General features: G+C 36.9%; 1 protein-coding gene across 3 annotated transcripts in view; it reads right to left on the bottom strand.

Annotated features, from left to right (window-relative positions):
- c12.2 (von Willebrand factor A domain-containing protein c12.2) overlaps window positions 1-24458 on the bottom strand; it is a 550347-nt gene that overhangs the window by 101666 nt on the left and 424223 nt on the right. For all 3 annotated transcript variants that reach the window (XM_090409563.1, XM_090409565.1, XM_090409564.1), the window contains exons 34-35: window positions 24076-24277; window positions 14883-14991 (exon numbers count right to left, since the gene is read on the bottom strand). In XM_090409563.1, coding sequence (XP_090265689.1) covers window positions 14883-14991; window positions 24076-24277 — 311 coding nt within the window. The remainder of the gene's footprint in view (window positions 1-14882; window positions 14992-24075; window positions 24278-24458) is intronic.

The following is a 24458-nucleotide window of genomic DNA, read 5'->3' as shown; positions in this document are numbered from 1 at the left end:
CATGCATGGAAAGAAATTGCACGGTTATGTGGATTCCTTCATAGGACAAAACATGAGCTCAAACAACTGGAGAAATGACTGGCATTGTTATAGCAGGAAGGAGAATGAAAGCAAAAGTGAATGGAAAAAGCATAATAATGAAAGAGAATGGTAGAAAAGAAATAGTATTATATGAGGATTTAATGATAAGAGGTGTACTTAACAAGAAAGTGATAAAGGAATGTTTTCCAGGTACAAAAATCAAGGTGATAGTGAAGTTGTTAGTCTGATTGTTATGGCGGGAACAAATGATTTGAAAGGGAAGAAATATGCAATGAGAGAAGATATGAAAGACTTGTTAAAAGAAATGAAAATGAAGAGTTAGAAAGTAAAAAATTGTGAGTCTGCTGCCACAACATGACAAGACAGAAATGAGAAGAATGGGCCATAATTGCCAATGAGAAGACTGTGCAGTTCATAGATGCATAAAGTGAATTTGATGGATGCAAGGACTTTGTGTATGTCTGATAGATTGCACTTAAATAGTTTTGGAATTATATGATTGGAGAAGGTATTGTTAGGTGAGAGTCTGAAGGTGCAAAGCTAGGGATTTTAGGGAAGAAGCATTCAAGCATGTGTCTAGCCACTCTGTAACAAATGAGTTTGAGTGCAGGAATGATTACTGTGAGGAAATAGTCACTCCTGGAATAGGTTATGATTGCAAGAATGATTATGAAGAGTTGGGTTCAGTTTCCCCAGGTTTGAAATCTGAATGGGCAGGTACTGACATTATGTATGGGTAGCTGCAGGCCAAAGAGGATGTTGAAATGCATGTATGCAAATGCCTGAAGTATCAGAATTAAAGAATGGGAGTTTTTGGCATTGGTCAGTTTGACTTGACCAAAAATTATTGGCATCAGTGAGGTCTGATTGTCAGAAAATAATGTATTGCCAGGGATAGAATGTAATGAATATTGTAATTTCAGAGAGGATAGAGGAAATAAGGCAGGAGAAAGAGGGTTATTATTAATGATGATTGAAAAACTTCAACCAACAAAAATAGAAGTTAAGGAAGATTATAGATCTGAGGGAAATGGTTCATTTGAGACTACCTGGTGTGAGATAGAAGCCAATAGGACAAAATGTATTGTGGGTTGCTTGCTATACCAGGGATTCAGAAGAAAATATGGGAAGCATGCAGTGGCAAATTAACACAATGAGCGTAGGAGCGAAGGAAGAAAGGTCACATGAAAAAATTTCAAATGGAATTTATACAGTTACTTAGGGATAATTATCTAAAATGCCATGTGATGGAAGGGGGCTATGGATTTGAATGTGTTAGATCTGGTAATAGTAGCAGAAGATCTATCTATAACTACACTAGTAATTCTACCTTCAATTGGGGAAAGTGACCAAGCAGACTTGTCCTGGAAGGATGTGCAGCATGTTGAATTTTCAATCGACAAAGGGTTAATGTGGAACTCCAAAGCTGCTGATTATGAAAAACGTGGAGCAGTGCCATGGTATAAAAAGCTACATGGAATGAATGTCATTAGGAATAAATGCATGGGAAGTGGTCTGGGATTGTTTTAGCGAGGCAATATCAGACTATACCTAGGGTCAGAACAATAAACTGAGAATGGATTAACTGGATAATTATCAATATAAAGCAGGAGCTGCAAAAAAAAAGAAACCACTGTGGAAGAAATATAAAACAAAAATGTTATCAGCATGCTCGTGAGCAATATAAAGCACAAGAAAGAAGACTAAGCAGTATGGTGAGGAAGATTAAATCAGAGTTTGAAAGTAAATTAGCTAAGCAGGCCAAAGTAAATCCAACACTATTTAGCAAGTAAGAGAAAGAATAATTATGGAAAGATAACTTTACTCAGTGGTGATGGTAGTCAAGTGACAAAAGCAGAAGAAATTGTTCAGTTACTAACTAAGTGATCACTTTATAAGGGTATATCATCCAGGTGGTGACATTGTAGTTTACAAACATTGCAGAGACAGATGTGGGAATTGAGGTGGATGAACTGGAGGTACACAGTATATTGAAAAATATCAATGTGAATATTTTTCTATACGATTGACACAAAAGAAATTTTTCAACACATGGGGGAGTAGGAGAAAAACAAGGAGTCACACTTGGAAATAGTGGGCCTGGACAGTATATCAGCTGGTGTGCTGTGAGAACGTGCAAGTGAACTGATGGTGCCTTTGACAAAGTTGCGTAATCTAAATCTCAGCTCTGGCAAGATTCCAAGCGAGTGGAGAGAGGGTAAAATAGTTCCATTACATTAAAGTACCTCCAAGACAGAAGCAGCAAATTACAGGCCAATTAATATTTCTGGAATGATGATTAAAGTATTGGAAAAGCTGGTTAAAAGAAAAATTCTGGAATGGGTAGGAAAATTCAGTACAGTTCCTAAGACCGCTACTCTCATTTTGCATGTTAATGATATAGCAGAAGATTTGAGGGAAGGCATTCAGTTGTTAGCCAATGATGCAAAACTAGGGAGGGCAACAGTTGATAAAGGTGATGTAGATATCTAATAGCATCATTTAAATAAATTGGCAATGTGGGCAAAGTGACAATGGATGTCAATTTAAAATGTAAATTGAATGTTGTAAAATGTAAGGTAATGTGCTTTGGAATGAAAAGATTACATACTTTATAAAATATTGATGGTACTAGTTTACAGAGATTTGAAATTCAGACGACATATTGCAAGAGTTGGCAAAATAGCTCAGTGGATTACTTGGAAGTTGAAGAACACACTGACAAGTAAAGATAGGGAGGTCGTTATCCCTCTTTATAAGGCTAAGATTCAGCCATATGTTGCAGCACAGATTTGGTCACCTTCCTTTTTTTTGGGAATTGGGAGGTGGTGGAGAGGATTCAGAGAATGAGTGACTAAGCTGGTGACAGGGCTGTGGAATGTTCGCTATGAGGACAGATTAAAAGTGTGTGGGTTGAGTGGTTTAGCTGACAGGTGGAAGAGAGGAGGTATGATAGAAACTTATAAGTTACTAAAGGGATTCTATAAGATTGACACAGAAGATATTTTTCAATACATGGAGAGAAGGTGAAAAACAAGTAGCCACACTTGGAAGTTGTCTAAGAGTGTTCTCTACCAGGTTCTCTACTTGGAGAGTGGTGAATAAGTGGAATTGATTGTCAGAGGTGGTTGTGAGTGCTCTAACAAGGAATAAGTTTAAGAAGTATGATAGACATTATGTTAATGGATATTGTTGGTTTTCTGCGATGAGTCTTTTAATTGCATGGAGTACCTGTATAAATAATGATGATAATAATGTTGAATACACAGGTATGAGTTGTCATTTTTTGTGATTATGTTCAAGAAAATTTGTTGCTGCAATTTCACTAAGGGAAACTGCAGCAACATAAGGATTGATGAGGAATATAAATTTTTATTTTCCAAACCAAGTTAGTCAAGTTCTCTGTTATGTCTGTTTGAACTTCTGACTAAAATATCTTAATTTCTGCCTTTGTAGATATCTTGTGTTTAATGCCAGAAGATCCAATATTTTAAGATTATGAATGCGTGTATGACTGAATAAAAGGGTCATTATTGTTTTAACACGTTCGCTGCCACGCTACTTCGGCATAGTCTGTTCCCGTATGCCGAGCAATTTCACTTCTTCAAGGTCAGTATGGTAATCTCGTCGCCAGCGGTAAGCGTCATACGAGTATACTCGTAGTTGGCTTGTGCAGAGCACATACCATCTATAAGTATACACAGTTTTGCTGCTAGCTCCACAAGCCAAGCATTTTCACTTCTTCAAGGTCAGTATGGTAATCTCGTTGCCGGCGGTAAGCGTCATATGAGTATGACGCTTACCGTAGCTGGCTTGTGTAGCTCATATACGAATTACAAGTATACTCGTAGTTGGCAGCGAACGTGTTAATACAAATTTATTTTATACGTTGTGTTTATATAACTATATATACTTTGTTAATAAAATATATATATATACGTAGGCTGTTCAATAAGTAATAACACTATATTTATACAGAAAACAGATTACCTTTAATCGTCATCATTTACATGGTCTTTTTTGAAGTAACTACTGTGAGACGCGATGCATTTGTCCCAACATTGCGTCCACTTCTTAAACACATTTTGTGAAAGTCCATTTTTTGAGAGTTCTTTCAAAACTGCCTCCACAGCTTTTACACATGCTTTGTTGCTTTCGAAATGGCGGCCTCTTAGTGGTTTCTTGAGCTGAGGAAACAGCCAGAAATCGCACGGTGCGAGATCAGAACTGTATGGAGGGTGTAGTAGGATATCTGTGTTGTTCTTCTGCAAAACGTCCACTACACAACCAGCAATATGTGGCCTTGCATTATCGTGGTGCAATAAGAAGCCATTCTTCAGCAATAAACGCTTCCTTTTGACGTGCTTGATGATAATCACTGCTGTGTTGATCATTGTCTCTGTGATGGACGTTGAAGGTCTTCCCTAACGTTCAAGATCATCCACATTTTGCCTTTCTTCTTTAAAAGTTTTATGCCAGTGAAAAACACTTGCCCTCAGCATTGTTTCATCGCGGAAAGCTTCGTGTATCATGTTAAAAGTGTCCGACGCCGATTTTTGCAAACACACACAAAATTTAATCGCATAACGCTATTCCAAGGACGCTTCCATTTTGACGACTGGTCTCGCCTCGTAGGTGCGCCGAAACAAGCTTGTGTTTAGTCTCGTGACACTCGAATGTGCCAGAATGTATACGCCATCTATCAACCTCTTTTGTTAATACAGACAGCAACATTTCCTTATTCCACAGAAATTAATATTGTGATGAGTGGTTTCGCCACAGTAAAATTAGTCTTATTACTTATTGAACAGCCCACATATATAAACTTAGTTTTCATGTATTATAAGTATTTGGTGTTTCACTACGCCAGGCCTGAGGAAAGAAGTGTAAACTAACAGGAAAATATGGCTTAATTCATAACAGGATTAGTTAGTACAACAAATAAACTTTAATAATTAACATCACACACAGTTCTCAGACTACTTCTCCAGTCATGACCTGACAGAATATATGGCAAAGGGATAGATCACCAACTGGCAGACTGATGGTGGTGGTGGTTTTCCCCTTCAGTCGTTTCCGACCCTAGATGACTTGGAAAGCATTGTCCACAAAGAGTTCCTGGTGAGATTTTGACAAGATAATTCACCATTGCTCCCCCCCCCCACACACACACCCCAATTTTATCCAGGCTTGGAACCAACATGTGGCTGGGATGTATTCATTACTGTAATTCATGTGTTTTCACAGGGTCGGTTTGCCTATTCTGCAAGATGAAAAACCAGAGTTTCCGGATGAAAAAAAAACCTTATCTCTATATGAGACCTAGCCAGTCTCATATAGAGAAAATGTGTCGAAGGTCTTTTGTCAAAAGAGACCAGATAAATGTTCTTCACATCTTGATGGGAATTGAACCAGGTCTTTCCAATGAAAGGGCTTCATCTATACTGACTGAGTTGAGTTATGGAGGCTCAACTGGTAGATTAGTTGAGTAAAAAAAAAAAAAAGTTATTAAGCACTGAAATTCGTAAAGGAAGCAAGAGTTGCTACATAACTGAAATTTTATGAGCAGAAATGCTCATAAAATTTCAGTTATGTAGCAAGAATGATACAGCCACTATAAGCCTTAAGTTTTACAGCAGCTGCACTACATCTGGAATTTGACAGGAGGTCAAATTCTAGATGACTGTAGTAAAGATCTCATGGTACCCACTTATAAAAATGAAAATAAAAATGAATGTACAAATTACAGAGGAATTTCCCTATTGAGTGTTTCATGTAAGATTTATGCAAGCATACTAGAGAAGAGGCAAAGGCCAACTGTGGAAGGGAAACATGGAGAAGAACAAGCTGTGTTCAAGAAATAGAAGCTGTCAGGATCAGATTTTCATTTCAACACAGATAGTTGAGAAATCATGGGAATATAAAAGTGGATCTATTTAAGTTTTGTTGATCTGGTAAAGGCCTATGACAAGGTATCGAGAGAAAAACTGTTCAAAATACTACAGTTATAAGTTGTAAACAGGACATCATATTATTATTATTATTATTGCACCCTCCATGAAATTGGCAGACTCACTGTGGGTGGTTCATTCAAATAACAAGATATTTATCATACCGAACCTTAAAATCCTTAACATTCTTGCATTAACAGCACATTCTGGTAATGTGTTCCAATAACTGACAATTCTCCATGTAAAAAATCTACTCCTCACACCCCTCTTCACAACACTCTTACACACCTTCCAGGGATGACTGCTGGTTTTTCCCCTCTCACTTAATTAAATGTCTCTATCATATCACCTCTTTTCTTCCTATCCACCAAACTCTGCAATCCACATTTTTTTCAACCTCTCTCTCCATAACTAGCAGTACAAAGTCCTGATATTGTCTTAGTCATTTGTATCTAGACCCTCTTCAATGTCAACACATCACACTGAAAACCAGGTAAACAGATTTGAGCACAACAGTCCAAGTGTGGTCTGACCAGTGCTTTAGACAGTGGCACAACCACTTCCTTATCCATGCATGTTAGAGTACTTCTTATCGTAGTAGCACTACGATGTGCAGTCTTTGCATCACTAGAAATATGCTCGCTAAACTTCAGTATACTGTCATCCATCACTCCCAAATCTCTAATCTCATCAATTTCCTGCAGTGTACTATACCATCAATATAGTACACAGCCTTATACTTCTGCACTCCAAAATGCAACACCTTGAACTTATTGATATTAAAACTACAACCCCACTCCTTTGTCCAAGTCAAAAGTCTAAATCAATAGCGCTGCTTATAATTCTCCCCAACTTAGCATCATTAGCAAACAAATGAAGATCCCCATCCACGTAACATAACATTTATAAACAATTTAAAAAGGGATCCAAGAACAGAACCCTGGGGCATGCCACTGATTACCCTCCTTTTTTGAGACACTGCTCCATCATACACAACCTACTGGTATTGTTCAGAGAGACAATCTCCGATCCATCTAACCAATATACTTTCCCATCTTCTGCAGCTTGTACATCAACTAACTTATCCTGTGTTAATCTATCAAACACTTTTCCAAAGTCCAAGAATATCACTGTATATGATTCTCCCTTATCTAACACACTTGTTACCTTACCATAAAATGCAAGTAAATTGTTAAATCAGGACATACCCTTTCAATGCTGACCATCATAAAGAATGCTATGTCCATCAATCCAATCCTGTATTCTATTCCTAACCAATCTCTCCAACACCTTGACCACAGCTGCAGTTATACAGGCTGGTCTATAGTTGGAGATGTCTGTCCTAGAACTATGCTTAGAGAGTGGTACTATTTTGCCTTCTTTCCACTCCTTAGGAAACCTACCCACTGCAAGACTCATTAAATAACCAGGTTAAGGGAATAGAACTGTGGTGGACATTCCTTAAGAATATGAGATGATATACCCACAGCCTGATTAACATCCAACACAACCAACCTGATACACCTCTGATTCTTTCACTTCTAATTCTCCTAATACTTGCCACCCACTTCTATATATTGTACTATATCATTTGCACCAGTATGATATACAGTAGGCTTATAAAATGTTCATTCAATAATAACACTACATCCTTTTGCAACTATTATTCTGCTGGCATGACTATCACTAGTGTCATTATCTTTCTCTTCCATATAGCAGAAAAATTACCTTGAGTTAACTTTAGCCTGACTAGCCAATATCCTCTCATACTACACCTTTTCTATCTTTACCATGCATGTCACCTTTCTAGCCTGCACTTTATACTCTTCATGGATCCAATCACCACCAATTGTCTTGTGCCTTCTCCATAACATTTTCTTTTCCAGCACAGCTCGCTTGATTTCACTATTCATCCATTTCAATCTTACTCTACTTACTCGCTTAACTCTTGGTATGCAGTTATACATTGCTTTTGTCAGATACTGTCTTGTGAGTTTCCATGCATTATCAACATCTCTTACACTCAACTCATCTACCCAACATACTGATACTAATTGACTACAGAGCTTCCTATAATCACCTGCTTTATACTTCCACATATATCCATTTTTGGCAATAATCTTTTCTTGTTTCATCACTTCCAAAACAAGTACCTCATGATTACTCTCACCAACCGGCAGCAGTGTCAACACCTCATTAACAACTACATCTTGTGAAGTTATCACCAAATCCAAAACATTAATGCCTCTAGTTGCCTCAATCACATGCTTAAGATATTTATCTCTCAGAAATTCAACAAATTCACTCTCCTTGTTCCCATACACTATCTCCTCCTTCCATTCTATATTCCTGTAATTAAAGTCTCCCATCAGGATCACCTTCTTTTACATGCCAAACTAATTTGCTTAAATATTTCACGATCATTATTCTCCACATTCCATGGCCTATAACACCACACAAATTCAAAATCTGTGCATGCACCATCAACTTTCACACTTTGTGGACACAATTTCTCTGCAATCATTAACAGCACTCCCCCCCCCCGCTCTTTTCACATTTCTAGCCATCTGGAAAATTATATATCTTATTTCTATTCCCAACATTACATCCTCCTCAGACAACCCAGCTTCACTTATTCCATTTATTTCACATATTATCTTTGGGCATAATGACTCAATAAATGCAACCAACTCAGCTCTCTTAATTTGAATACTCTTTATATTTGCATAAAACATAACAATTCCTGTGTCCTTGAAGCCATTCTACCAGCACAACACCTCTCTCTTTCTCTATGGTCTGACCACTCCGTTTCCCTGATCCAGACTGATTTCCATTCCTACCAGTCTCATCCTCACCTTTATGCATTCCATCACCTTGTGCTGCTGCTGCTGTAACCACATTTCAACCTCATATCCATCTTCCTCCTGTTGTACAATCCATTTACCTGCATCATAAGCAGACAATGATCATTTATTATTATTATTATTATTATTATTATTATTATTATTATTATTATGTGACACCTCTAGGGAGTCCAAAGACTCATTGAGGGAGGGCAGATACTTACAGCTCTTTGTCTCCACCACTCAATCCACAAACTACAATGAACCAGAACTACACCAACGCCATCTACTGCCCACCACCACTAGTATTTTCACAGATAATCACAAACATTCATACCCATGGTGGGATTCAAACCAGCAGCCTTTTGGCTGGAGAGTGGTTTGAATAAAAAACAATAGCCTTTCTAAATGCCCAAACACCAAACTCATTCAAATGCAATCCATCAACTTTAAACCATTCCCAATTTCCTTCAAATTCACTCCATGGATTTACAAATTATACTCCATTTGCCTTACAAAACTCAGCTATCTTACTATTCATTATCTCTTCTCCTTCTCAATTCACTGTTTGTCATATCTGGGCAACACACCTATGACTTTTCCAACACTATTCTTCTTTACCTGCTGCAACAATTTCCTCAAGTCTATCAACATTCTTTTTTTCACAACTAAGTCATTTGTGCTCACGACTACCACTAATTTTGACGCCTGGTCTTTCCTTTTTTGCAATGCATCGGTTATTTGCTTCATTGTTCTGCCTGGAAAGCATGTTTTGTGCACTTTATTTGTCATCACACCTCTAATGATCAAGTCCCCATACACGATTATCCTTTGACTCTTTCTTCGTAATACTAACTTCCTCCTTCTCATTCTCATCAGCCAATCTCATCTTTAAATGTTTAATATCCTCTTCAGATGTTTCATTCACACTTGCTCCCATTTCTAATCGCTCTAATCTATCAAGAGACTTTTCACATACATTAATGCTTTCCTTCTTCTCATTTACCCAAACGGTCCACAAATCTTAGCTGAAGCCTTACCTGCCACCGACATGCATTTCTTTATGGACGACATTTTCAGATGCAGAAGTATGAACAAACAAGTAGCAAAACTCAATATAAACAACAACAAAAAATTCCAACAACACTACTGAAAGTCACTTGTGTCCAAAGTGAAAAAAATGCAGCACAATTTGCAATAAAAAGCCACACTACACACTAATTAAAAACATTTTTTTAGCACAGCTCAAATCTACTGCTATGCTGACTCATAACACTAGCAACATCTTTTTATATCAACCAAAATGTGTAGCAACTCTACATCTGTATGTCATGAATTCATCATCTATATCAGTGTTTCTCAACCTGTGGTCCGCAACAATGGGACAGGTGGTCCACACGCAGACTTAAATTAATTAAATAATTTTTTTTTAATTATCCAAACAAAACAAATTAAAATTGAATAAGTAAGTAAAAATTATTGAAATCAAATGGAGCCTTAAAAAAACCAACAAATAGTGTCAGAATGTTCAAAGGCAGAAGCAATAAAACTATAGTTTTTCACTTCACCCCTCTTTTATTATTCATCATTCTGCCACTAAATTTGTAGCTGCAGAATGACGAATAATAAAAGAGGGGTAAAGTGAAAAACAATATAGTTTTATTGCTTCCGTCTTCCCTTGCTGTTTTGTCAGATTTGAAGCATCATTGTGTTGCTTCAAATGTGGATAACACATCGGTTGAAATGTGTTATCCACATTTCAACCAATTGCTTGTTGTGTATTGATTTTTATTATTGAAGGTTTCCTTCAACCAAGGCTCAGTATATCTTCAGAAGTGCTAAGTGATACTTGAACAAAGTGTATCGTGAGTTAACCCAAGTATTTATATATTTATATATTTTGCAGAAATGTTTTTTTAATAATGGAAAAGTGGCTTAGAACTAGGACTTTGAAAATAAGAGCAAATGAAACAGATAATGCTAAGCCTAATTTTAATACGTGTTGTAACGGCCAGTAAATCTGATACAATTAAAGTGGAAGAAACAAGCAGTTCAAAGAAAAAATCCAGTAGGAAATATAACAATTCATATTTGGAATTCGGGTTTACTTGGTGTGGAGATGAAAGTGAACAGATACCTCAATGTGTTTTGTGTTACGAAGTGTTGTTGAATGAGTGCATGAAACCTGTGAAACTCTGACGACATTTAGAAACTAAACATTGTGATGTAAAAAATAAGCCAATTGAATTTTTTCAGCAATGCTTAGGGACATTAAATCATGGAAAAGATATAATTTTAACCATGAGTTCCATTTATAGCAAAGCACTGGAAGCATCCTATCTCTTAAGTTTGTGCATAACGAAAACAGGGAAACCTCATTCTATCGGGGAAAATTTACTACTTCCAGTTATAAAAGATGTGGTAAAAACTAATGTTTGGCAACAAGTTACTAAAAGATGTTGATTTGATTCCTCTTTCAAATGACACTGTCGGTCGCAGAATTAATGATATGGCAGGTGACATAGAATCTCAGTTAATCGAAAGAGTTAAGAAGAGCCCTTATTATGCATTACAAATAGACAAGACTACTGATGTTACAAATGCGCAGTTAATATGCTACATAAGATATGCACATGATAACAACATTCATGATGATATGCTGTTTTGTAGAACTTTGTCATCCCGAACAAATGGAGAAGAAATATTTCACACTCTCAATAATTACATAATACACAAAGGGATCCAGTGGGAAAAATGTATAGGCTTCTGTTCGGATGGAGCTCGTGCTCTTACAGGCAGGCATAGTGGGATTGTTTCTAACGTCAAAGAAGTAGCTCCGGATATGAATTGGGTGCATTGTTTCATACATAGAGAAGCGTTAGCCTCCAAAGGAATGCCACCAGAATTTAAAACTGTGCTATATAATGCTGTCAAACTAGTTAATTTTATTAAAGCTCAATCGTTAAATAACATGTTATTTTCAGTACTCTGCGATGAAATGGGCAGTGAATATACACAACTTTTGCTTCATTCTGAAATTCACTGGCTTTCCAGGGGCAAAGTACTAACAAGGTTATTTCAATTTAGGCACGAAGCTTTATTATTTGTAAATGAACGTAATTCTGATTTTGTATCATTCCTTGTTGACGAAGCATGGTTATCAACACTATCCTATCTTTCAGACATTTTTTAGAAATTAAATGAACTAAATCTCTCCCTTCAGGGAAATTTTTTAACTGTTCTTGATGCCAACGACAAAATAAAGGCATTCGAGAAAAAAACTGGTTTTATGGATTAATTATGTAAAAGACAGACAATTTGCACCTTTTCCAACATTGGAATCCTTTTTAGTGGAAAATAATATTTTTGTTCTTTCTGAGTTTGTGACCACCTCAAAAATCTGAAACGGATTTTGAAACATATTTTCTGAATAACTTTTATAAGAAATTTCTGTGGATTCGCGATCCATTTCAGGCTTGTAGTCATGAGAATGACACTTCGTTATCGAAAAAGGAACAGTTAATTGAGCTTTCAAGTGACAGTGGGCTTAAAATGCAATTCCGTGATCTTGGTTTTGCTCGATTTTGGATCTCGTCTTCAGTGAGAAGTGAATTTCCCGAATTATCTGAAGAAGCATCGAAAATCGTCCTGCAGTTTTCTACAACCTATCTTTGTGAGAAAGGATTTTCATCACTCCTTCAAATAAAAACAAAATACCGAAATCATCTTAGTGTGTGTGTGTGCCGATCTTTGACTGAAGTTAACCAATATTGAGCCAGATATCCAGCAACTCTGCAAGGGCTGAGAAGCTCAACCATCTCTTTAAAAGTAAGTAGTAACATAATTAGATCATCTTATTTATTTGTTTAAAAAAATAAAAAATTTGTTCAATGATGATACACTTTTAATCGTTTACTTCCAATTTAATTATGTTGCTATATCTTTCAAATCATGCTTTTAGATTTATTATGTTATAAACGGTACAGTTTTTCCAAAATGTTGGTAATTCCTACACAGGTTTTTTTTAAAAAAATTACAAAAAAGTCAAAATGATGTATAGGGAAATAAATTAAAAACACTATCTTTATTTTTGAAGTAAAAGTTTAATTCCAACATTCTAAAATGTTATTTTTCTTGCTTTTCTGTTCACAAAATCGATCACATTGTCGAAGTCTATTTCATCACTCAGTTGCTGTTTTATAGACAGTAAGGCAAAATTTCATAAATGCCAAAAAAGGTGCCACCAGGGGTGCAGGACAATCCACATGCCTACACAGAGGAGCCATTGCATTCACCACAACTCACTGTTTGGTGCAGCTTCACTGCATCCATCATTATGGGTCCCTTTTTCTTTGAAAAGCCACGTGAAACCAGGATCTAGAAGATGTGCTCAGTAAATGCAAAGTGCTACCTGTAACTTCTATGCAAAACATGGTACCATGCTTGCAGGAAAAAAATGTTCTTCACACAGTCATGTTCATGCAGAATAGGATGCCACCTAATATCGCATCTCCCAAGAAGCAATTTCTCATTTATAGATGGTCTGGGGAACTTTTTCCTGACACACCCTAGGTCCGTTTGTTATCATCCCACAAACACTAAATGGTGAATGCTAGAGGGACCTCTTGGGCTTTTGTAGATTTTTGGTTGTGGGGCTATTTAAAGTCCCAAGTGTACCTGAGTAGCCCATCTTCCTTAGCAGATTTAAAAGATGGCATTCACCACAAAGTCGCTTGCATCCACCTGCACATGCTCCACGCTTCTGCAAATGGCGTTCTCACTTGCTTGCAGCATGTAATCGATTGTGTCAGTGGACATGTTAACAATTACTATAGTGATGTATATAATGGGTTTCCTACATATGAATAAATAAGTTTGCAATGCCATTCTGGCTGTCATCACTGCTGTCACCCTCTATAGCGGAATTTTGAACTAAAATCCCCCCCCCAAAAAAATTCCCCTCCTTGCGATTTCATTTTGTGCAATCGCATTCTAATATACCAATTTTTCTGATTTTTATGAATTATTGAAATGTTTACAAATTTATGGGACACCCTGTATATAAATAAACTGAATATAATATAAATATTTTTGTTTATATGAAACTGAAGTTTTACTGTAACACGGTAGTTGTTTAGATAATTTTTTTAATAAAGAATGCTAATCACTGTGTAACTATGAAAGAAACGATATTAAAAATGAAGATATTAGGAAGCAACTGGACATTGTTTTCACTCAGAAAGATATTAAAGTGGTATGGACATTTTTCTTGGTCATTCTCTCCATCTATCAATATCAGATGCATGTATACATGCCACAGATATGCTATATGTCAGAACAAAGGTTAATAGAGTTAAATCTTATATAACAAACACTGCTTTTGTAAATTCACTCACTAAAACAAACTACTGAAAAGTGATATAAGTATAACACCATACGAAAGAAATTTCAGTATATCACACCATTCCTATAGTGAGTCAACTGAAAAAAAAAAAACAGGTGTCTGATGCAGAGATGACAGGAAAACAACCCACAGAAACCAAGACTTAGCAGATTGATGTAGTTAAAAATGCCTTAGAAGACTGAAATATAAGATCCAAATGAGTTTGAACAAGTATGACTAATTTGACTCACTATAGCAAACACTGCTATAACAAAGTCACTCAAGTGCCTATACTTGGATAGAGGATTAAACCAAGAATATGATTTCTTGGCATCTTTAATTTAATTTACAACCAAGTGAAAAAAACTTTCCACAACTTCTTTCAAAAAGATTCTGTAGGAAATTACTATTAAAATTAGTATTACATTAGTAGCATTAATGTACAATTCACAGTTAAGTTTCTTTATTTTGATATTAGTAAGAATAAAACTAAGGATTGCATCAGTCTTTATTACTGTTCACTTTTGACAGAGTTAATAGTAATCAAAATAATACTCCATTATTAGCTCTATAAAACAACAAAGAATTATCATCAAAACTCTTTTTTTATGAGTTGTAATTTTAACATATAATAAGTGAAAGGAGTATTTAATTCTAACCAACCTGTTCCTCCAGCCCATTGGTTACCTCCTACATGTGGTGCTCCAGTTGGATCAACTTTACCATGTTTTGGACCACCAAGTTCTTTCCAATTTTCTTTTTCTATAGTTAACTATAGAAATGAATAAATATAACATAAATCAAAACTTTGTGAAAGTCAAAATTCAAGCAAATCTTTTCTTGTACAAAATAAACAAGGTTTAATTACAAAGTCATAAATATAATCAGTCATTCAAAGAAAGTATTAAAAAGCTTTAAATGTGAATATCACCTATACAAGAAGTAGATCTACATCTATAGCACAATAGTACCAGGAATTGGCTAAGCATAAGACAATACAGGATTCTGCTCTAGAGACCAACTCAAGATACTTTTTCAAGGCACTTCAGGCCTCCAATGAGCAGGGAACAATGAAAATCATCTACCACCTTTCACATTCACAAATATCGATGCTACAGTGTGGTTTAAACTCACAGCAGAGATGCAATACACTTGGTCAACAATAAGGTGCACACATATCAGCCACCGAATTAGAGCACAAATGCGGTTTGGTATAGATTCTACAAGGTGGTGGATTGCATCTAGCTCTACAACATACCAGGCATTTCACCAGACAGTCCTTAAACTGGCTCAGATTTGGCAGAAGAGAACTTTGCTCCTGGATCTGTTGTTCTAACATGTCCCATACATTCTCAAGGGGGGTTCAGATCCAGGCTTTGTGGTGGTCAGGGAAGATGGCAGAAGTTGCTGTCATACTATGATAATGTTGAATTTTTCTAAGGCATTAGATAGGATACCACACGAAAGGCTGTTGTATAAACTGGAGAATATGGGATTGGAATATAAACTCTTGACTTGGATCAGGGGATGATTGACAGAAAGATATCAAAATGTAGTATACGGTGGGTGTGAATTTGCTAGATTTAAGGTGATCAGTGGTGTACCTCAGGGTTCGGTTCTTGGGCCATTATTGTTTAATCTATACATTAATGACATCAGGAAGGATATAACATCAGATGTACAATTGCTTGCCGATGATGCGAAGATAGGCAGGGCAGGTCAGGAATGCTACTGATATTCAGCTACAAAATGATTTGAATACACTGGAAATTTGGGCAAACAAAAATGGCTATCAATTTAATGCTAGTAAGTGTAAATTTATGCACCCTGGTATGATTAGAGTTCCAGCGGCATATTATATTAGCAGGGTTATGCTACAAGAAACTGAAGAGGCAAAGGATCTTGGCATGTTGGTGGATAGGAATTTAAAAATAAAAGCCTCCCTCGATGAGTCCTTGACTCTCGAGGTCTTCGCAGCAAGTAATAATATTACTTGCTGAACCACTGCTGAACAATTCTTGTGCAATGGAGAGTAGTACTATCATCCATGAAACAACCATGACCTGATGGACAAAAAGTCAATGTTGAAGGACGCACTAAATCAGCAAAATGTTCCAATATTCCAACATAAGAAAAACGATCCAGTACCAAAGTCCTCTTATGTCAAATGCGAGCAAGTTAAAAGACTGTCTGGTGAATGCCTGGTATGCTGTAGACCTTCATGCAATCCAACACATTGGGGGACTTCAACTATGGAGATATACACTGAATTAGCTTACCATTAGGATCCCCTGATTTTCATATTCAGTACAATAACAAAGTACCATGTGATATCAATGTCGCATGCAGCTACTATAAATGGGCATACCTAACCTCTGTATGTAATCAGTTAATGTTTTCCAGTAATGGAAAATGTGGTAACATAAACCAATTTGACCACAGGCAGACAGCTGTCTGCCTGTGGTCAAATACTTCCAAATACTTTCAAATACTTCAAAGCAGCCGCATTTGTTGGTTGCTCTTGTACTAGTGTATCAAGGGTGTACCAGGACTGGATTAACCATGAACAGACATCCAGCAGAAGGGGCTTGATCAGCCATGCATGGTTGATTCTGGAGGCAAGTGTCGGGTGTCACGACTGGTATCCCAGCAATGACATGCAACAGTTGCACAGTTCACCCACCCATACAACAGTGGGGCAGTTTGACCAATTTCCATATGCACCAGGCACCATACCTGTGGTTCCACAGTCAGAGACCAACAAGTGTACCCCATGATGATGGCCAGGAATCGCAAACAGAGTCTTGCATGGGCCAAGGAATGTTGGCAATGGACCCTCAACAAATGGAAGAATGTCATCTGGAGTGATGAGTCTCATTTTCTGCTGCACCATGCAGATGGCCGGATTTGAATTTGGCATCAACAGCATGAAGCCTATCCCCCTGATTGCACAGCTGGGGGTTCAACAGGCTGGTGGTGATGGTGTTATGGTCTGGGGAGCTTTTCCTGGCATGCCCTATGTCTGTTGTTTGTCATCCCACAAAAACTGAATGGTGAATGCTAGGAGAGACCCGTTAGCTGACCATCTCCATCCATAGCAGGGTCTACCCTGACCACAGGGCAGACTTCCATCTTTCAACAGGCTCACACAACTACTGAGTGGTTGGAGGAAAATAACAATGAATTTGTAATATTGCCTTGGCCCCCAAACTCACCTGACTATAACCCAATTGAACATGTGTGACATATGTTAGAACAAGGTGTGAGAACTGCTGATCTTCCTGCACAGACTGAGCATGAATTGAGGAAGTTGCTGCAGTGAACATGGGTCGAGTTATGCATGGAGAATGTTCAAGACCTTGTGGAATCAGTTCATAACTGTCTGAAAGCAGTGATTGCACAGAGGTGGGTGGAACAATGCATTATTAGGTGGATGTTCTAATGGAAAGCTAACTTGATGTAAGCAGGCTAGAAGGTGAAAAGGGCACATGGCAAAATGGAAATGGAATTTATACAATTACTTAGGGATTATTACCTGAAGCACATGATGGACAGGGAACCAGGGATTTGATAGTGTTGGATCTGGTAATAGCATCAAAGGTCTGTCTATAACTAGTAGCAATTCTATCTCTAATCAGAGAAAATGACAATGAGAATTTTCAGTCAAGAAAGGGTTTATGTGTAACCACCAAGCTGGCAATTATAACAAACTTAGGAAGCAACTTGGAGCAGTGCCATGGTATAAGAAGCTACATGGAATGAATGGCAATAGTGCATGGGAAGCGGTTATATGCAAAGGATCAGAAAGAAAAACTGAGTAGGGATTAACTGGATGAGTAACAATATAAAGCAGGAGCTGCAAAAAAAGAAACTATTGTGGAAGGAATATAAACAAAAATGATCAGCATGCTCATCAGCCATAAAAAGCACAAGCAAGAAGGGTAACCAGTATGGTATGAAATGTTAAATCCATATCATAAATTGCTTTTGAAAGACAATTAGCTAAGCAGGCCAAAGTAAGGAGTTTTTTTGCTACCTAATAAGTATGGAAAAATAACTTTACTCAATGCGGATGGTAGGAAAGTGACTCAGAAGAAATAGTTCATATCAGAAGAAGATGATATACACTTGTAAAGTGATCATTTTACAAGTGTATATCATCTAGGTGGTAACTTTGCAGTTACTGACATAGCAGAGACAGATGGAGAAAATGATGTAAGTGAACTGGAAGTATTCAGTATATTGAAAAATACCAATGCCAATACAGCAGTGAGCCTGGACAGTATGTCAGCTGATGTGCTACAAGAACGTGCAAGTAAACTGGCAGTGCCTTTGACAGATCTTTGTTTAATCTAAGTCTCATTTCTAGCAAGGTTCCAAGAGAGTGGAAATAGGATAAGAAAGTTCTATTACATAAATATGGCTCAAAGACAGAAGCAGCAAATTACAGACAATTAGTATCTCTAGAATGGTGGTTCAATGGTGGAAAAATTCGAGAATGGGTGGATAGGAATATAATACTCTATAGGGGACACCATGGCTTTGTAAAAGGTAGATCCTGCCTCAGGTAATTTAGTCACATTTTATAATAAGGTGACAGCAGAACTGGATAAAGGAAATTGCTATGTTATGCTACTGCCAAACTTTGTAATGGCATGTGATAGAATACCACATGGAAAATTATTAGATAAGTTGGAGCAAATAGGAATGGATATGAGGTTGATGGCATATAGGTGCATGGCTGATAAACAGTCATCAGAAGGTGGAGAATGGTGGAGTGCCCCAGGATTCTGAACTAGGAAATCTAATCTTTAACTTGTACACTGATTATATAGTAGAAGATTTAGAGGGGGGGGGGGGGGCAATTCTTTGCTGATGATGCAAAGCTACAGAGGGCAAAAGTTGATACAGGTGATATAGATATCTTGCAGGATGACTTAAATAAATTGGCAATGTGGGCAAAGGAAATAGATGTCAATTTAATGTTCAAAAAGGTAAGGTATTACACACTTTGTATCATATTGATGGTACTAGATTACACGAAATTGATGAAGCTATGGATTTCAGGTGTTGATGAACAGAGACTTCAAATTCAGAGTACATATTGCAAGAGTTGGCAAAATAGCTCAGAGGATTACTTCGATATTGAAGAACATACTGACAAGTAGAGAGGTTATTATCCCTCTTTATAAAGCTATGATTTGGACACATATTGACTACTATGCACAGATTTAGTCACCTAATTCCTGCATTTCTTATGGACTGGGAGGTAGTAGAGAGGATTCAGACAAGTGACCAAGCTCATGACAAGTGTGTAGAATATTCTCTGCGAAGAAAGATTGAAGGTATGAAGTTGCAGAGTTTATCTGGCAGGTGGAGAAGTGGGGAATATGATAGAAACTAAAAGTTAGTGAAGGGATTCTAAAAGGTTGACACAAAAGAAATTATTCAATACATGGGGGGGGGGGGGAGTAAAGGGAAAACAAATTAAAAAAATGGTTACACTTGGAAGTTGTCTAAGTGTATGCAGACTGGGTTCTTTACTTGGAGAGTGGCAAATAGGTGGAATGGATTGTGAAAGATGGTTGTGAGTACCCAAAGAGTGAATAAGTTTAACGAGGTATATGATAGGTTAGTGAATAGCGTAGGTCTTCCCATAATTGGTCTTTTGACTCCATGGAGTGAGCACCCGTATAAATAATAATAATTCCTTGGAGGACACCCAAACTTTTAGCAATATCAGGGGTGCTGTTCTTTATCCACAGAACATGCCACACACCATGACACCACCTCCAGAGCCTTGAGTTGTAGTTGAGTTTACAAGACAAGCTGAGTTCACGTAGCTGTCAAAAAGCTCTCTGCCTACTATTGGCACAGATGAAGGTGTACTGTGACTATCGGATCGCATTTCTGTTTCCAGCGTCCAGTCACAGTGTTCCTGTCATCACTGTAGATGGATTTTCTGGTCCTTCACAGAAATAAGTGGTTTAAGTATAGGACTGTGACTACCAATACTGATGATCTTCAATTTCCTGTGCATAGTTTGATGAGATATGGATCAAGAACAGCCTTCGTTAAGTGTTTCAGTCAATTGCTGCACACAGGAAGTTCTGTTTGTTCGTAGAAGCCTTCTCAGATGACGGTGATTTCATTCTTGACAGACTGTTGTAGGGTCGAAGTTACACCTCTTAGACAAGTAATGTGGGTTATTTTTCCACTGCTTAAACAGTATGGATATCTCACTTTTGAGAAATCAGTTTTCAGAAACTGGTTTCTTCAGAAACCAAAAAGCTGTTTTCAAAATTGTGGATCCAGCCACATAGGCACCCATAATAAGCTCTTTATCGAACTCCAAAAGATCCTTTATTTTTTCCATTGTGATCAATATTACTGATGATTACTGAGCAGCAACATTATAGTTGCCTCAAACATGTTGTGATGAACATTACTAATAAACATTTCTAATTCAGTGGCTGGTATGTATATATATATAAAGACACATCCGAAAGATTGCAAAACCCATAGTGCATCAGTGCTGTGTAAGGGTAAGACAATGAGAAGAAAAGAGGAATATGTTGAAATGCTTCTTGAATAGATGAAGGTTTGTAGTCTTTGTGAAAGACAAACTAAGGAAACCTGTTCCAAAAAGTAGAAGGAGATGAAACAAAAGAAGAAAATGAGATATGTCTGAGGCTGGACAGCAAATGTATTTCAGACGAACTTGTTAGGGTTTTGGGAAATAAGATGGTGACACGTTTGCCACATCTATTTCTTGATAGTCTGGATTCAATGTTAGCTTGTGCTTACTATCAGTGATGGTGGAGATAGGCTGCTGATTGATTGTCAAAATGTAAGAGGATCTTTTTCTTTCTGTCAGTAAATAAATGTTGACAAGAAGATGCTCATGTTCTTACAGTTTAGGAAGAATGATGGTGGTCAGTTCAGCAGAACGTTGTTCTTGGAACTAACTAGAAAAGAAACATAAGCCAGAAAGAGAACATTGAGAGAAAGCAAGAGTAACTGAAGTGTATCTAAGTTCAGACATAATAATGATATGAATGTCAATAAATGGGTTATGAATCTGCCATAGGGATAGACTACGCTTTGTTTTCAGGCATTCTGAATGTATTTGGTAGAGAAATTAGAAAGTTGCCCAATTGGGCAAAGCAGACTGTAGATTTAAGTATAAGAAAATGTGAGGAAATAACTTGCTATGTCTATATACACAAATACCAGGAGCATTAGAAACAAAGTGGTTGCATTTGGTAAATACAATGTGGCCTAAAACTGTTAACATTAGTGAAGCCTGGCTCTCTGAGTTGAATGCGATAACGGGAATTGAGTGTAAAGGATATGGTATTTTCAGGAATGACAGAAGAGATGAGAGAGAGAGAGAGAGGTGAGTATTACCAATGATATCAGATAACTTCAGTGCAGTTAAGATAGACATCTGAAAGCAATAATCGTAATAATGTCCTATGTAGTACTGAGTTTGACACTATCTGGTTTGAGGCTAACAGGATGAAATATACAGTAGGGTATTGTTAGAGGCATGGCAGTTCATTTCATAGGTATGAAGAAATGCATCACCAAATTACTCCACAAGTAATTATTATGAGTGATTTAAATTATCTGAATACTGATTGGGTAGCAAAGAAAATTCATGATAAAAATGAAAGAATTTATTGAGCTGTTACAAGACAACTTTCTCAAGCAACATGTGAAAGAGCAACTCAAGGACATACAATGTTAGATTTGATTATAGCATCAGCATGTGTTTCAGTTGACTATTTTGCCACCAGTTGATGACAATGATCATGCCATACTGATCTGGGAAGTAGCCAACTATATGAATGATCATACCAGGAGAAGTTATATGCTAAACTACAAGTCTAGAAATCATGACAAACTCAGGAGAATACTACCTTTGGTTCCATAGTATCAGTTGTTGAATTCAAAGGATATATGCAGTGCATGGCCAGCTTGGAGTAACTGATGAAGATAGAGATCCTAGAGTGATGGTGGATAGAATGCATCTGAATGCGTCTCTAGAATTTGAAAAACAAATAGAATGGAAGGGAAATGGATAATCTCATTATGTAAGTGATCCATGAGAAGAAGAAGATATGGAAAGAACTTTTTGAAAATAAGATGAGAGGAGTTATGAAATATATAAAGCGTAAGTCAGAAAAGTTATGAGTATTGCAGAAGGCTAAGTTAGAGTATGAAAAGAAATTGGGTGCACAGGCTAAAGGTAACCCAAAATAATTTTATCATCAGGCTGTATGTAATAGAAAGAATAAATGTGGAAGAATAACTTTACTGGATGCAGATGGTACCCTTGTATCAGAAGCAGATGCAATACCTCAAAATAAGGAGTATACACCTCACCAAGATCTATCAACCTAGTGTATGTAACATAGTGCACAGTGCTACCATGCATTGGATAAAGAGATAGACATGCATGAGAAGGAGTTTCTAGAGCAGTTGCATAACCTGAATAAGAATTTAACAATTGGGACAGATGGGATATCAGAATGTAGGCTTCAGGAATATTCAGCTGAAATGGCTAGGCTCTTGACGTGTTTGTATAATTTGAGTCTTAGCTGAGGAAAGATCCCACAGGAATGGGATCTCAATCAAATCTCAAGGATGGTGCAAAGACACTGATATGTCTATCGACCTACCAGTAACTCTTGAGTGACAGTAAAGATCTTAAAGAAATTGGTAAGAACTAGCATATAGAAATGGGGGTAAAACAAGCAAGGAACTTTATAAGGAACAGCATGGGTTTACTCAAGGAAGGTCATGTCTGAGCAATTTGCTTATTTGCTTTCACTCATATTTTATAATAATTATGATACTGCAAGGCTTTGCTAAGGCATTTGATAGGATACCACATGAAGGGCTGTTGCATAAACTAGAAAATATGCAATTAGAATATAAACTACTGGCTTGGATAAGTGGGTAAGTATAGAAGATGGATAAGAAGCACAAGTATCAGTCCTTGGACCATTGTTGTTTAATCACATATTAATGATATTGGGAGGGGGCTGACAGGAGTTGATTTGTTTCCTGATTATGCACAACTAGGCAGGACAATCAGAGACTACTGATATTCAGCACTTACAAAATGATTTGAACAGGCTGAAAGTGTGGGCAAACAATAATGGCTATAAATTCCATATCAGTAACTGACAAGTTATGCACTCTGGTATGATGCAATTTCCATCGGTCGGATTAAGTTTGGAGTAACTGATGAGGCTAGAGATCCCAGAGTGATGGTGGATAGAAAGTTGAAGTTTAAAGATCATATGACAAAAACTGTAGACACTAGTAGATAGAAGAAGGGGGTGATATGATATCGGTTGATAAAATGTTTCATTATATGGAAGGTTGGAAGAGGACAATGTGGCATCCGTGGAAGTTTAAGTGCAGTTAAGAAAGGGATAAGAGCTAAATTTTTTCTTTCATAAAACAGTGAATGAGTAGAACAGCTTGACTGTTGAAACAGTAAGTGCAGCTAGTGTGAATGAGCTTAACAGAAAGTATGAGAAAAGAGAAGCTGGTGTGGGTGATGTATGGCCTTTCTCAATGAGTCCTTGATTCCCAGGATGTCTAATAATAATAAAAGTAATTTAAAAAAAATCTATACTGGTTGTATGCCTAAATGGCTATTAGGAAAAAATGTAACAAAAAAAGTGTGTAGTAATTTGGACTGTGTATTTCTTCACTAGAAAGAATAATATTTTACTTAGCAGTTTAAATTTCACTTTCACAGTATAATGATACTGTGAAACTTTAAAGCATTAATGTGTTAAAAAAAAATAAATAAATAAATAAAAATGCTATTTACTTGCACTGAATCTTGTTTTCTGCCAAGCATTTCTTTCCATTCATACATTGATTTCTGTAATCTGGCCAGTCCTATTTCCCACAAACGAACCATACCTCCATTGTCTACAGTAATAATTGCATCTGAAGACAATGCTGCCAAAAGAATATTAATTTTTGATTTTGCTGTTATCCAACTGCCATAAGATGATCTAGTGTAATTCCTAAAAGAATTAACAATAACTTATGAAATATTACCTATAAAGTAATGAACAAATGAACAATGAATACCTATAAACATATGTCAAATTATGGCAAGTCAATTATATCAAATTAGTGCGAACAAATGAATAATAATTCAAATTAGTGTGAACAAATGAATAAGGAAATAACTTGAAATGTCAT

This window comes from Typopeltis vanoorti, chromosome 19 (assembly GCF_054136105.1).
Source record: "Typopeltis vanoorti isolate ZY-2024b chromosome 19, IOZ_Tvanoo_1.0, whole genome shotgun sequence".
In the NCBI taxonomy this organism is placed as follows: domain Eukaryota; kingdom Metazoa; phylum Arthropoda; class Arachnida; order Uropygi; family Thelyphonidae; genus Typopeltis; species Typopeltis vanoorti.
Note: the sequence above shows the minus strand (reverse complement) of the source record. Positions and strands in the feature narration are given on the sequence as shown.